This window comes from Cyrtonyx montezumae, unplaced genomic scaffold (genome assembly GCF_038088225.1).
Source record: "Cyrtonyx montezumae isolate F1298 unplaced genomic scaffold, pur_monq_1.0 scaffold_2, whole genome shotgun sequence".
NCBI classification, from domain to species: Eukaryota; Metazoa; Chordata; class Aves; order Galliformes; family Odontophoridae; genus Cyrtonyx; species Cyrtonyx montezumae.
This window is the reverse complement of record NW_027071936.1, coordinates 42,000,556-42,016,844: the sequence shown is the minus strand read 5'-3', so window position 1 is coordinate 42,016,844 and position 16,289 is coordinate 42,000,556. Positions and strand designations below refer to the sequence as shown.

Sequence of the window (16,289 nt, the reverse complement as noted above, 5' to 3'; positions counted from 1 at the left end):
AAAAACAGCTAAAGGAGGGACTCTGCCTGGGCAAGTGGAGTTGTAAATCCTTTTAAGTGCATAGATGAAGATGCCTCAGCTTTAATCTACTTTCTATTAATTTTTTCTACCTTGACAAGATCCAAGAACACTGGAAAGAGTCCATTTTTCTGCATATGAGTAGTTTCATTTTAATCAATACCATATAAACTCTTAAGTTAAATATGAAGTCATTAATCACATGTTTCAATTCATTCATAGAAGTGAGTTTATAAAAGCTTGAACCTGAGAAACATCAACTCACAGTAATGATAAAAGTTGTGGAAAGTTTGGATCACAAAGCTTGATATCATATGGAAACTGAGGGGTTTAGAATGTTAAGCGCAGGATATCACTGTATCTTATAATACATGCATCAGTTCTAAAAATGATGGAGTATATTTCAACTAAATTTTATGAACATTAGAAATCTGCAGATTCCGATAATTAATACTGTAGAACAATACCTCAATGATACCAATAACAGAATATGGAATGGAGTAGAATGTTTGCTATAAGGGATATAATGGAAATGCTGTTTTCTTGATGTACTTAAAATAGATTAAAAGGTTTTTCCATTTATTGTCTTCCTGGGTATTTTTTTTGTTAGATGTTACCTTGCTGTGAGGCAATTTATTTATACTAACAAATGTTAGAGAGCTTCAGTAATTTGAGAGAATTCTTACTTACAAAATATATCATTAATAAAAACTGAGTTTTTTCATGTTTATGTGTGGAATCACTCAGGTTGCAAAAGATCTCAAGGATAATTGAGTCCAACCACAACTTAACCATGCTACCCTAACTCTAACAATCCTCTGCTAAATCACATCCCCGAGCACCACATCCAAACAGCTTTTAAACACATCCAGGGATGGTGACTCAGCCACCTCCCTGAGGAACCTATTCCAGTACTTAACAACCCCTTCTGTATAAAAGTGTTTCCTGACATTCAACCTAAATGTAACCTGGCACAACTTAAGGGCATTTCCTCTTGTCTTGTCACCAGTGAGAAGAGATCAACAGATTTGGCTCAAGAGTCTGTGAATCAAATACATCAATTTAAGAATAAGTAAAATGATCATTTTCATAGAAAACTATTTTCTTTTGATGTTTTATTTTCCAGCTGTCTAAGTTTTGGATTTTTGTCTCTCTCACCTCACTTTTCTCACCCTCATCAGTTTCTACACTTCACATAAGCTAGCTTCACATATGCTACCTTCACATAAGCTGTCTATTGTGTGATTCATCACCAAAATTACAGTATAAATTCTCAGCTAGAATGATCTACAAGATACGCTTTTCTTTGCCAGCAACCTAAGCGTATAGTCTTTTCACTTTATTGCATATTAATGTTTAAAATATAATCTGTTTGCAGATAATCACTACCAATACGCTTTTATCTGTCATATTAATTACAATAGTGTTGCACTCTAAGTCCTGTTATGTAGCAGCAATCACACCTTACATTTAGAACCAAGAATTTGTTCTCAGTGTAGCTGAAATCTAACAGCATATTTTAGGAGTTATTATTTAACCAGATATGATGATTATGGGGGAAAAAAACATTTTTACTATTATGTTCCTATTGATTGAAAACAGTTAATAGCAAATACACAATTAAAATTGTTATGCGTATACTTCCTACTATCTTTCCTTTCCTTTTTGAATGTCATTGTTAGTCTTCTGGTTCTCTTTGAAACAAGATCTTCAGCTATAGCCTGGGAAAAGGGATTATTATGGTAAGTTCTCAGTGTCCTAGGTTCTTCACTGGGAGGAAGATAATTTCTTCCTCTTTGCCCTAGGATCCGCTTGGGGATATTTTAACATTTTGTCCTCCATTGAATGATCTGTAATTACACTTTAAATCATAATTTACTGGATAAAAGGATGTATATACTTTCCCTCTGTTACGCCTAGGGCAGGTTTACACTAGCTTCCTTGTCTGTGTTTTACCACTAGTGCAATATTTATAGGCTTGTAATCTCCAGTGTCATCATGTGCCCTCCCTCTTACCATTCCATACTGTGTTTTGTGTTACTGCTTTAGATATCTCTGCTGTCATCTCATGCCTACACTACACCATTATTTTAGTCATAGCTAATTCATTGTAATGAGAGTAGGAAAACAACAAACAAAGGTTGTGCACTACATAAATCCTCAAAAGTAATATAAATTATGCCTAGCTATCTGGTCTGTTTCTATAAAACCTGACAAGATTCAGTCCTGAGGTGTTTGAAAGTTGGTTCAAAATGTATTTCTAGAGAGGCCATACTGTATTTACTGGGGTACAGAGTTATGCTAGCTTAAAAACATTTGACAAATGCAGTGCTAAATATTATTTCCAGAAAAACTGAAGAGCTTTTCCCCATCTTTTTAGTAAAAAAAATTTCCTTTCTCTGCTTAACAAGCCATCCCACTAAATATAAATAAAAATTTTATACTTGCAATCAATCTACTTATTTGACTTTACTATGCTAGGGGGAATGTACAGATGCAGTAAAAATGAGAGTATATGTAGAAGCTAGACTTATTTATATTAAAGTTTTTAAAGGATTATTTGTACTAATAAATCAGAAACGTATTTAGAAAATTTCTGATATTTATCAGAAACATCAATTTTTCTCATTTCGTAATCTGAAGATATACTTTCCTCCTAAGACTGTTGTAATGACTTCTGCTATGACTGATATTTTTTCATGTAGATTCTGCAGTATGACCTTCTACAAGAAGTATTTCACAGTTTTCATAGATTCCTAACCTAACTCCACATAAAGGGAATTTCACTTTTTGTTGACCATTGTACTTTGTCATGGCTAAAATGAATCACAATCATCCAGGACTAACAATAGTCCTAATTCTTAAATGGATGGACAGTTGCATTTTTTTCAGGTGTTTTTATATGGTTTCATATACCTTATAGCAAACTGTTAAACTAAGTATTTATTGTAGAGGCAGAAATAGCTTCATGAAAGGTTGAAGAAATCTTGTAGTTTTCAAAATATTTGCAGTGAATGCCTTCTACAGTCACAAGTGCTTTCTGCCATATGGATATATAAATGTGACAATTCCAAGTGCACATAATGTGATGATTGTTTCAAGTCAGATTCTGAAAATTTGTCTTTGTAAATAACGATTGTATTGGTCTTTGTATTTCTAGTGTGTTGTATTTGCTATGACTTCTGGTCAAATGTGGAATCACATCCGTGGACCCCCGTATGCTCATAAAAATCCTCAGAATGGACAAGTGGTAAGTGAATTCTTTTAACTAGGGGGAGGGGGGAATTTCACTTCCTACACTGAATCTGTGACTACAAATATGTGTGCTGTATGACAGTGGGCCAGAGTCTGAAATCTCAAATGCAAAGTCTATTTTGTTACAGAATTTTTGGTGTTTTAGAAAATTCTATTGCCTTTGATTTGGACAATGTAATTTCAAAATTCTCTTATCACGCTCCTAGCCACAGTGAATATACTATAAAGTGTTTCATAGCACACAGTTTCCACTGCTCAGTGATAAATGGGTTTTGTCTTTCTGTAGAAATATACTTCCTCCCAATGTGAAAAGCAAATGTTTTTATTTACCTTTGAGATCTGTAACCTCTTCCTCTTGAGGATTTTATTTAGAAAAGATGACAAACGAAGCACATTAAAATATTTCCCATTTTCCATCGTACTTGTCAGATTTCTGCTGAATGTTCAGTACTTTGTGGAATGCTTTTTCCTGTATTTCATTACTCTTTCAACTTAAGTTCTCTATCTGTTTCTTAGGAATTTACCATTAATTGAACATTCCTGAGATTACTATTATATGCTGTTTGTGCTTTCTTTGAAGGATTTTTCATTCTTGCTCCTTTCTACTCATAAATTAACAAGTGTTCATCAGAGCTCAAAAAGGAGAAACTCTGCCTACTGGGCGTGGGTTAGGGTGTAAAGAAGACCTTCTGTAGCTCCTGGTACTTTTACCTGTTTACTACTTTTCTAATGAATTGTTGTGAAACTTAGGCAGGAAACTTCCATGTATGTATGGCATATTGAACCATGTTCAGCTTTGACCATCACTAGTTAGAAGAGATTGGCTGATGTCTTGGAACTTAGAAGAAAATTTATTCTCTCCTTGTGTCTTATCTTGGATTAGCAAAAAAAAAAAAAAAAGATGGTTTGATTTCTGATCTGCTTTGTATCAGGAATATAACAGCATAATGAGATCATAAAGTGACGTGATTCAATCTGTCAAATTTGTTATGCAGAAGGAGAGCTGGTAACATAATAATTAATCTTTGTAAAACACAGTTTATAAAAGATTAATTTTTTTCATTACTGCTCTGCAGAATTAAACTTACAAAGCTTTCCTATTGAGTGACAGAAAGAGAAATACTGCATAGAAAAAAGCTCAGTTTCTGTTAATTTTTTTTTTTATAAATAATGAAAATGATTTTCAGAACTTAAAATTTTCCTTCATTATTTATAAGAAATGATTAGAATTTGGAAAGTTTGCGTGGAGAAGGAGATGCTGTATTTTTCTTGTCAGATATTAGATGACTTTCCTATACAAGCTGATGCTTTGTGAAATGGATAATAGTTTTGTTTGCCACTATATTAATTGGATTCTCTTCTATGTGTCTTCTATTTTAAAAGCTTGTTAAAACTGTTCATGCGTAACAAAAAGTATGTTATTAGGAAGTAATTTTTATACATTTTGGTAAATATTCTAAACAGAACAACTTTCAACATCAGATCAAATGTAGGTATTTCTTTTGCATTACAATATTGTTTAACAGATTTAAAATGGTAGATTTTTATTCAGAAACAGTCTTTAAAATATCACTTTTCGGATAGCCTCCCTGATGGGGATGTCTTGTAACCTGTATGTTTCTGAAGTTAAATGAAAAATGTTTGAACTCTCTGATTCATTTTTCCATTTGCCAATGTAGAAATAAGGTACAGTATGAAAATTTATATTTGGACTATCGAGATACTAAATTCACAGTAGTTTTCTAAAGCTAAGTAGTAAAAAAACTTTTCATGTAAATCTAATAAAAATGTAAGCAGAAGAAAAAAACACCAAAACAATCACCTGAACTGTTGTTTGGAACTGTCTTTAGAAATACCTTCCCTCTCAAGCTCAGTAGATCATAGTAAATTGTCTTTTTGTATTCAAAATTTGTGTAAATATGCATGAAGGCAGATTGTATTTGGAGTGTGTGATTTTCCTGAAAGGCCATGTTATTTTGTCGCAGCTTCAGTATATAAAAAATTTATTTTCTGTATGATGCGTATTACATATTTGTATTTCTTTTGGATTTCTTTTTATCTTAAAGTTCTCGTAAGTTATTTTCCCAGTGTCTAACATAATATGCATAATATGCAGATTGGCCTTTTACTGCAGCAGTGTTTTGGTGCATCCATCAACAATAATCATAAGTGTACTATTGAATTTAATACAATTTTTGTTGTTTTTGTCAGAATAGCTAATTATGTTAATGTACTTGATATAAGTGAGAAATTATTTACTTAGGTTTATTTATTGAAATTGATTTTCTGTAGTCATCACAACTGATTTTTTCAGAAACTTTATCTAGTAAAGGGTTTTTCTGTCCTTTTCTTAAAATTTCCATCTTGATTCAGTCAATAAAATCTGTAGCAATTGGCAGCATTAGGAGTTGAGCTAATATTAAAGTATCAAGGATCAAGCGCATTACAAATAAGCAAATTTGTAGTGTTTGGAAAACTGTTAACAGATGCATTTGTCTTAATGTTTTGAGATTGAAATGGGAGTGGTCATAGCTGGCATTTTAATAACTTCCTGTATAACAAGTGTTTCTACTTTGATATTCAGAAAGGGTGATCTCACCCCATATTTTGCACTCATTTTTAATGTGGGAAGAGAAGGAGGTAAGAATTCTCATAACAAGAGTTTTTTAGATGAGCGTTGAGAACCTCTATATTATCAATTCTTGAAGCATACATGCTATAGAGGTTTAGATAGACTAATTTTATTGAAGTATTGCATTTTGGCTCAATAAAAATAGAACACATTCTCATCAAATAAAAGTGGATTTTGAACAGTCAAGAAGTCAGCAAGTATTTTGTCGTGATAAAATCCAATTTAAAAAAAAGCCAGATTTTAATTGCTACTCCTAACTACAGAAATTCAATTTTAATTGATCAGTATTTTTAAGTAATAATCAGTTCTTCCCACTGCCCCCTTTCATTTAACTATGTGTAGTATTCTTCTAGAAGTAATTCAGTTTCATTTGGAAAATGAACTGTTCTATGCATAACAGTTCTTCTTTATATCAGAAGTTAGGTAAACCTCATCTATGTGAAGCTGTGAAGCATTTTTAGGTAAGAAGACAGAGTGATAGATCAATACAGAAAAAATACACTTTTTTAAGAAGAGAAAAAAGGAATGATGAATGGAAAAACCTGTTCATGTAGCCCTGTTTACTGCTTTAGTAAATAGAGCTTCAGAGCTAGGTAGTTGGTTTTGTTGTTGTTGTTGGATTTTTTTAAACTAGTTTTTCTCTTTTCCTGGTCTTTTCTGGCTGTGTAGATGTCAAAGGTAAGTGCTTTTTCTTAACTGAATAGTTCTGACTGGAAGATACCTATGAAGAACATCTAGGCTACCTCCATGTTCAAATCTGTTCAAATTGCTTGGGACTTTCTCATAGTCAATTTTGAATGCATGCATGAACAGAGATTTCTACAGCCTTTCCAGGCAACCTGTTGTAGTGTTTGACCATCCTCATAACTCATTATATTTACCTTTTAATTTAATCCTGTTATCCTTTTAAATTTTATTTCCTTCAAGAACAGACTGGTTAAGTTTTATCCTGTTCAGAAGATACTATTGACTTTAATGTAATTAAACTTTGCCAAGCAGTACCTCTTCAGAGTTTCTAAAAATGTATCTTTTCCTAAGTGGTGGCATCAATATCAGATCACAAAAATACTTGTGCTGGAAATGAGAAAAAGATACTAAGCCTGTAGATTCTAATTGCTATAGTTGAATAGAACTGTGCAGACATTGTTCCTGTACCATAAGATTGTTGTTTATTCTAAAATCTTAGGAAATGTTTTCAACAATTTTAAGGGAGTGGGGAAAGAAGAGAGGAAAAACTCTACCAGCTTTCCTTGTTGCATAGCATAGTCTTTTCCCATATCAGAGTATTCTGTGAATACTTCATATTCCCTTCCAGAAAATAATCTTTAACAAAAGAGTACTGATATCCCTTTTGTTGCAGTAAAATTTCAGCATTGTGTGATGATTCAAATATCAAAATATGTTCTATCCTTCAGAGACATTCAGGGTTAAAGTGTGGTATGCTCTTCTGTTTGCTCTTCTGTTGAAGAGCACTTCAATTTCCATATGGTTTTCCAGTAAACATTAATGCTGTCATTTCAGTATAACAGTGTTAGATTTCTCTAATGCCTGTGAACAATGTCAAGAGAAAGAAAAGGCATTTGAAGGGCTATCTGAACTGTTGCTTCATTTTGTTTTATTTTTTTTAAATTTGGAAAGTGTCAGTTATTTGCTTCTTGCTATCTATCCATCTATAATGCTTTTTATTAATTTTAAAAGTAAAAAATTAATCTGATTGGTCCAGCTCTTGTTCCAATATTTATTCCTTTCTTTAGCTAATCATTTATTAAACATAAAAGACTGTTTTTGAAGGAACAAATATGTAGCAAATACTTCTCTGTGTCAAAACTTTCTGGTGTTCTGCTATGTCCAAAGGACATAGGGTGTAGTGCTAGTGAAATGTTCTGTGTGTTAGAACAGAACTTCAAAACTGAGTTCTAGAAATATGCAGAAATATTTGGGCATATTAGTACTCACAGCCATTTTGTGTGGCACTAAATTTGAGAGAATTTTGACAATAGGTACCTTGCCTTCTGAGTGTGCATTTAACCAGAAATATACTATAGTAAGTGGAAATAATACAAGCATTGGGTTAGCTACACAGTTTAAAAACCTATTTTAAGAATTGATTTGTGAACCAGATTGAATGAAATTCAAACTCGATAATTGATTGTTTCGTTTTATTATTAATTCTCTCTGGAAAATGCAAAATCACAGCTACAATGTGAGAATATATATGCTACTGTAGGGACTCATAGTGATTGTAGTATGTTTGCTGTATAGTACTTCCACTATTTTGGAGTCATATTATACAATTGTTTGGATTGGAAGGGACCTTTAAGATCATCTAATTCCAACTCCTCTGTTGAATGCAGGGACACATCCCACTAGACCAGGTCGTTTGAAGTCCCATCCACCCTGGCCTTGAATGCCTCCATGGTGGAGCATCCATAACGTCTCTGGGCAACCTGTTCCAGTGTTGCACCACCCTCATAGTAGAGAATTTCTCAAAAAAGAAAATAATCTTCCTCATCCCTTAAAAACACTCTGTTAAAGTCCAGGTCTACAGTAATATATTACAAACCTTGAATATCTTGAAAAATAGAAACAGTAAGCAGGCTTTAATTTGTTATTGCTCTTTCTGTTTTCTTCTGTCTCATTTATTTCCCGTTCTCCCTATTAACATTTGAGAATGCTTCATTTCTTGAAGAACAGTTAAAATCCCTCCAAACAAGCCTTAAAGGTGGGGGACAAATTCTAGAAGTAACAGATTAAACATTCATTAAAACCACTGTTATTTAGAGACTTTTTCTGTATAAATTGAAGAACGTACCTTCAAAAAGGCTTAGCAGATAGAGCTTGGGATAGGATGGAGTCCTGAAAATAGACATCTCAACTGAAACTGTAAACATACAGTGACTTGGGGAAGGATACTTCCTGTAGAATAAGTATACTACCAAGTTAGCAAGTGCAGTCCAAATGTATAATATTGGTTTGAGTTTTTTCTTCTCTTTTGCTTCTCAATATTTTTAAAATTGTACCAATGACACCATTTCAAATAGCTCTATAATTCTAAGTATGCAAGGATTCAGAAGCAGGAGGGGCCTTGTATGATCAGTCATGGGCAAGTGCATCTTATCAAAATCATAAACTTATTTACATTTTGTTTTTATAGCACCATTGTATCACTTTGTACTCTAATTAAACTTTTTATTAATTGAGTGAATTGCCTTTTATTTATCATTGCTTGCCTCTGAGTTTATTTCCTTCTTGTCTCTTATATATATTTACAGATATCCTTCCTGTCATCCTTTATTTTCTAAAGCCTACACAAACTCTTTTGCTCTTCCTTCCAATAGAGTAACATTCTGTTCTTTTGACTTGCTCCCTGCCCGTTCTAGACAAATCCTGACTAGAGGCGATGAGTAGTTTATTAAATATTGCAAGTGTGATTTGCATCCTGAATTTGACTTAATTTTCTGGTGGACAGATCACATTAATGAAGAACATGCTTATTCATATTTCTTTCTCAGTTGTTTTTCAGATGAGAACATTATTTGTAGAAATCCTTCTGATTTCCCAAGCAGATAGCTTTCATTTCTTCCCATGTACTGTAGTGTTTTTTTAAATCGGATTTTTTTTCTGGCATCGGCTGAATTTGTTAGTATCTATTTTTGTAAGTCATCAACTTGATCCTTAATAAATTAGACCCAAAGTGTGGGGTTCTGTAAAATATTTCTAAAAGCCAATTGAGCCAGTTATTCAGTGTTCTGTAATGTTTGCTCTAAAACCATTTTTCCAGCTTTAAACGTAGCAGAATGAATTAGTGAAGTCCAGATAAGTAATACCAATTTGTTAGTCAAGAGGATTAGTTACCTTATGAAAAATATTTTCTCTGCTCAATATGGTCTCAATCTCCTTGGAAAAATTACTTCATCTCATTTTTCATATTCTTTCATACATTTTACTTTTTTTTTTGTTTCAAATTTCCTCTAAAAGCATTTCAAGTTAATGAAAGCTAGATTTGCTTTCAGAATCTGTATGCTAATCTGTAGATACGCACAAGCATTCTCTGATAGACTCAGTTGGGATAAATGTATTAAATATAACATCAGATTTTAGGGTTCATCTACTAGTTTTGAAATTAGGCTTTTTGAATTTGTCATTAGTGTGACATTTATGCATTCTGCCTGCTGCTCACCCTTACCTCTCTTTTATTCATCATTAGCATTACTGAAGACAGAATTCAGAAAATATGTCATTACCACCCTTTACTGCATATTACCTTCTTTGCTTGCTCTGTTTTAATGACTGAAATATGAGCTATCTCTTTCCATTTGCAGAGTCAGCATGGCTTACTTCTTGACAACTTGCATTTTATCTGTAAGCTTTCTGACCTTTTAAGAGAGAAATATATTTTCTACTCAGTCTCTTTTCCACTCTTTCTAAGGTCTGGTCCGTTGTTATTCCATTTGGGATTATTTATTTATTTATTTATACAGATACAGATCCAAGATAGCTTAAGGAGCTATGACTTCAAGTTAGTATTACAAACTATAAGATTGTGATTCATTCAGTTCACCAAATTTTCTAGTATAGGTGACTTCCCTCCTTTCATTTGAACTGTTTTGAAATATGAAATTGTAAATGGAAAGTTTTGTATAGACTTGTTCAATTTTTAGTCTAATTTACTAATTTCACGAGTCATTATCTCTGAATTTTTTATACTTCCTGTGGCTTTACAAAGTCTTTTCTCCTATGAAAACAGTATTGCTTCTTGTTGAATCAGTGAGTGACTGAAGATATAATCTGCCAGTTGTCACACACTCATCAGTGATGCCTGATGTTATTACTATCTGTTTCAATTTCTATCTGGAAAATTAGTCTTAAATCTATAATAAGGATCATTTTCTAAATACTTTTCAGTAGTTCAGTTTTGCAGTATCCTCCGCCATGAGTGGAGCCTGGGATATCTGTTGAAATTTTTCTATTTCTCCAGGGCCTGAAGTGTTTTGCTGAAGCTCTGCTTATTACTTTCTCACTTCCATTTTTCTGTGAGTTCACCTGTACTTAGTTCAGATAAGGAGTACTCTTTGGAAAACCTTAATTACTTCAGTTTCCACCTTACATGCTTGTATCATGTGATTTGGTTGTCATTACACAGCATTCATAGAACGTGTTCCTTTTGAATGAAGACAAAATGTGGACTCTAGGAGTTCACTCTATACACCTCTTTCTGCTGCTGTTTTTGTCAGTCCATGGAACCAGAGAGGAACTACTATAAAGTAAAACCACTTGAAATATGTAGAATGGGTAGTGAGTTCTGAGAATCAGTAGGTTCTACTTGCTAGTAGAGTTAGCTTGGGAGTCTTCAGCAGCTAAACATAAGCGTCTTTGCATCAGTTGTGATGGTCTTTTTCCAGTCAAGTATTGATATTTTCTCTGATATGAAGGGTGATATATTGAGCAGAAGGCTCCAGTTCCATGAGGATATTTCAAGAACAGCTTTGTATCTGGTACTCCTGTTCCTGAGACAAGGCGTGTCTTACATTTTGCTATATACGCTCTGATAATGGATCCTCAAATGAATGTTCATCTATTTCTTGCTGATATATGTATATATGAAAAATATAGCTAGAAATAACTTTGAGATGTGCCTATGTTTATCTTAGCAGCTACTATTGTCATCATCTATGTTAGGCTTCTCTTACAGAGCTGCTCCTCTGCATCTGTGAGGTTGAGATGCAGACAGAAATATTTTGTGTTCTCCGATTGTGTTTCGTTTAGGGTGGGTTTTTTTGGTCTTGACTTTACCTGACGGAGGGCTAACTGCCAAATGCAGCAAAGACAAATAGTGTTTCCTGGTGCTTGAGCAGGAAAGACTGTAACAACTGCTGCTACTGAGAAGTTCTTTGACTTAAATACAAGCAGCGTACTACACTAAACTATAGAATCATAGAATGGCCTGGGTTGAAAATGATCTTGAAGATCTTCAAGTTTCAATTACCCTGCCATGGGCAAAATTGCCAACCGCTAGACCAGGCTGCCCAGAGCCACATCCAGCTTTGCCTTGAGTGCCTCCAGGGATGAGGTATCTACAACCTCCCTGGCCAACCTGATCCAGTGTGTCACCACCCTCTGAGTGAAAAACTTCCTCCTAAAATCTAACCTATGTCTCCCGTGTCTTAGTTTAGAACCATTCCCTTTTGTCCTGTCACTATCGACCCACTTAAACAGTTGTTCCCCCTCCTGTTTATATGCTCCCTTCAAGTACCGGAAAGCCACAACCAGGTCTCCCAAGAGCCTTTTCTTTTCCAAGCTAAACAAGCACAATTCCCTCCCTATAAAAGAATGACACTTGTTACTCAGAAATAAACATTCTTTCATAGACATAAAGAACAAAGCTCTGTCTTCTAACAGAACTAACAAATACTTTTGTTTATAGATAAGTATGTATATTTCATAAATTAATATTCCTTCTTTCATCTTAAAAGATAGTTCTCTTATTCCTGATGATTTTAATTTGTCCAGCTTAAAAAAAAATAAAAAATGAAATAGGACACTTCCAAACTCACGGAAGTTCCATTTTAATATCTATAAAAAACAGTGTAGTTCTCTAAAGAGTTTGCTAGAAAAGGATTGCTAGATAGTATTAAAATATAGTTGCAAGGGAGACAAAAGACTAACCTTCAAACTTTTTTTGACTTTGTCTCTTATCTGTCATGCAAGTGTCAGTGTCATAATGTGAATACTCAAAAAGGCTTTGAATTGTCAGTAGATGAAGCTTCCTCTTTGAGGTTATATTCACTGGAACAGAAGAGATAACGCTATTATCAGTGTTGTTATAGTGTAGCCAATTTCTCGTTGCATGTACTAAAATGCAGTTTTTAATGCAGTTTAGATATTAGTATAATGATAAATACATTACACTTTAAAAACTGTATTCTGAACAGTATTTGGATTGTTTCAGTATGAAGTTCTGCTTTTATGTCTCATAGATATTTGTGAATATTTTCTGAAAGAAGTGATCTTTATACACAATTTTTATTTTATTTTTTGGAATTTAGTTCTGGGATGTGGATGTTGGATTGAATCAACAGCCAGCTGGAACTTTAGTGTCTAGCACCAGAATATAAACATACAAAATAAATACCAGCCCTCTGTATAATATACAAATAGTATTACAAACTATGATGATTAGACCAGGGTTTTTATACTCTTTTTGGTGATGCATGCAAATTCAATATTTTAACCACTGACTGCATGAGTTGGTTTGAACTGAACTTAATGGACTTGTTGCTATCATCTTGTATGTATTGATTTCTAGGTTTCTGTGTGTTTGTTAATGCACAAAATCCAAATGTGTTTTAGTCACTGTGCAAATTATGCATGATAAGACAATAACTCTGAGCTTTTATAACTCACTTTTTTAACTGAAAGCCAGGTTGTTTTATTCAGTATCAGAAAAAATATTAAATATTGGAATTAATCAGTCATGATCATAGATCTGCATTTGGTATTAACAGTATCCTGTGTTTTATAAAGTTGGCTGTGTTTCCCTGTTAATATCACTCAGGAGTCTGCTAATAAACACACTTTTTTTGAATGTATGTCTCCAGATGAGTTCATACAGTGGCCATTAAATCAACTTAGGATATTTTGCTAAGAACTCTTGACAGTGGACAATTTCAGTGTTGGAGATTTTATATCACTGATTAAATATATTTTCTAATATGTGAAATGTCAGGCTATAGTGCTTGTCATCCAGAACAAGGACTAATTTTTTTCTCATTTCCATTTAGTTATTCTCAGTTTCCTTTTCTCTTATCCTGCCAATCTGCAAGTCTTCAGGAAAGTGAAAATAATTGAAGCAATGGACAAGTTTCTTTTTCCCAGTTTTCATGCTGCCAAGGGAATAATTCATTGGGTTAGAAAAAGAAGAAAATACTACATAATTAGATAAAAATACATAAGAAACTTACACCCAGTACTCAACGCAGTATTATTAGCAAATATGTATTTTCACATTGATCTGCATACCTTACTGGGTTGAATCCTATCATCTATTGTATTTTAAAGAGATCCAATTCAGATAGCAGTAGATCAGTTCTGTAGGAGGTAAATCTTTTGCAAAGTGTTTGCTACAATCTGTCTTCAAAGTTCCAGACACATAGGGAAGAAAATTACTTAAAATGCTGCAATAAATACACAGCTTTACTTGTAATATTTGTAATGTCACAGTCGAACTTTTCAAAGATAAAGTTGTTTCACCTTTAAGATACAATTGGCATCTGTATTTGAAGTTGCTCTCTGGCTTAGTTAACCACCTTTGCTTACCTTTTTTGAAAGACATGCTGCAAGTGTAGACCAAGAGACTTGTGCTGTGAATATTGAATTTCTATTAGGATGAACCTGGAATCTACTGAAATATCTAGAATAATCTTCTTCCAGAAGTGCTATTTTTCAGTGATTCTAATCAGTGTTTTCTGAAAATAGGACATGGAATTTGATTCCATGGATTAAAGATACCTGGAACAAGTGTTTCTAGAAAAGTTTGCAAAGTCAGTCATGTTATTCAACATTGAGAAGAGATTTATTTGGCTTACTGATTTGTGACATTTTTACATTCAATATAAAAAGAAAAGGCTTGTATCAAAAGTCAGTACAATCAAAAGCTGGCAGTAGCTAGTCAGGAGTAGCTTGAAGTTGTCGCAGAGCAGGACGAGAATAATGAAATTAAAAAGAAATTATGTTTATATTTTTTAATTTCAAAAACTATTTGTTACATTTAAAGATTCTTTTTAACTAGCTTATAATGCATATTTTGGTTATGTTTGGTTATGCTCAGTTCAAGAAATACAGTTAGACTAACTCTTCTTAGAAAATTGATATCTCTAGGCTACAGAGTTTGTAGTAATACTTGGGTAAAATGAAGACATGCCTCTTTCAAGTCTCTCTGTAACAAAGATCTGCAGACAAAAACAACAAATTCCAGTCAGTTCGTTTTCTAAGGAAGTAGGCTGCATATTTTTGATGGATTGAGCTTACTTGAATCCTAGAAAAAGGCAAAGGAAAATTGTTTATGTGAGGTAGAAACATTGCTGAGTTTCTCCCATGGTCACTAAAAAGATTTTCTGCTAGCAATTGCATCTGATATTTTTTTTTCTCATTTATATACTTTATACTATAAATAAAATCTTTAAATCTTAAAGGTATCATGTCATCTTTCTAAGCAGGGTGAAGAACATACGCAGTACAATAGAAATATATCGAGTTCTTTGTTTTTACTAAATTGATTTTCAAGCTAAGAATGAAATGTTTAATTTACACTAAAAGGCAATGTAAGCTTCTAAATGCATGAGAGAAAGGATAAGGACATGTAGAGTATCACAGCAGTATGCTTGTCCTGGTTTCACCTGGGACAGAGTTTACTTTCTTTGTAGCGTCTGGTATGATGCTGTGCTTTGGCTTTAGGAGAAAAACAATGTTGCTAACACATGTTGTAATTTTTACTGAGCATTGTTGTATGGAGCCAAGGATATTTCAGATTCTCAGCTTCTTGTACAATCCTGCAAGAAAGGAGACTGCAGGAGCACAAGGAGCTGGAAGGGAACAGAACCAGGACAGCTGGCCTAAATTGGCTAAAAGGGATGTTACAAGCCATATGGCATAATGTGAAAAAACTCTAAAACAGTGGGGAGTTGGCCAGGGATGTGGGGTACAGCTTAGGGAGGGGGCACAGTCAGCAGGTGGTAAGCAATTTTATTGTGCAGAAGAACTCTGGAATAGTGTTTTCTGCCATTGTATTGTTTTGTTGGAAATAATCGTGATGTGATTTGAATGGAAAAAGCACTTTGTATGTTTTTGCTATTAAGTGCCTGTAAAATGATTGACTCTTAGCAGACTATTCAGGAGTAAGATCTTTTGGTTATAATAGCCAAATCAAAATTTCTTCTAAATATGCAGTAGTCCAAAAGAGCGAACAGTGTCTAGAATTATAAGGATGGTTTACTGTAAATTCTGTGTTTCATGCACAGTTTAATAAATCTGAAAAAAGATCAGGAAAGGACACAGGATGAGCTTAACTATGGAAATGCTTCTGTAGATGAAATGATAATGGTAGAGTAGGAAAGCAGATGACATGCAAATCTGAGTGAGGTCAGATTGAATAATGACAGAAAAAAGGATAAGTTTTCAGTTTATTTCATTTAAATTTGAAGGCAATGCCTTTAAATGAAGTATTTTTACACATTACATAGACAGCTGTGAAACTCCTTGCTTCAGGCTATTACAGGTATTTAAAATTTACAGCTTTCAAAAAGCTGCTGCACAAATTTATAGCTAGAAAAACCTGTTCAGAATGGTAGTTTCAGGATAGTCTGCTTAAAACCAGGAATATGGCTTG

General features: G+C 33.6%; 1 protein-coding gene across 1 annotated transcript in view; it reads left to right on the top strand.

Annotated features, from left to right (window-relative positions):
* Positions 1-16,289, top strand: part of TUSC3 (tumor suppressor candidate 3) — a 100,924-nt gene that overhangs the window by 49,836 nt on the left and 34,799 nt on the right. The window contains exon 6 of the mRNA XM_065736120.1: positions 3,179-3,268. Within this exon, the coding sequence (XP_065592192.1) occupies positions 3,179-3,268 (90 nt within the window). The remainder of the gene's footprint in view (positions 1-3,178; positions 3,269-16,289) is intronic.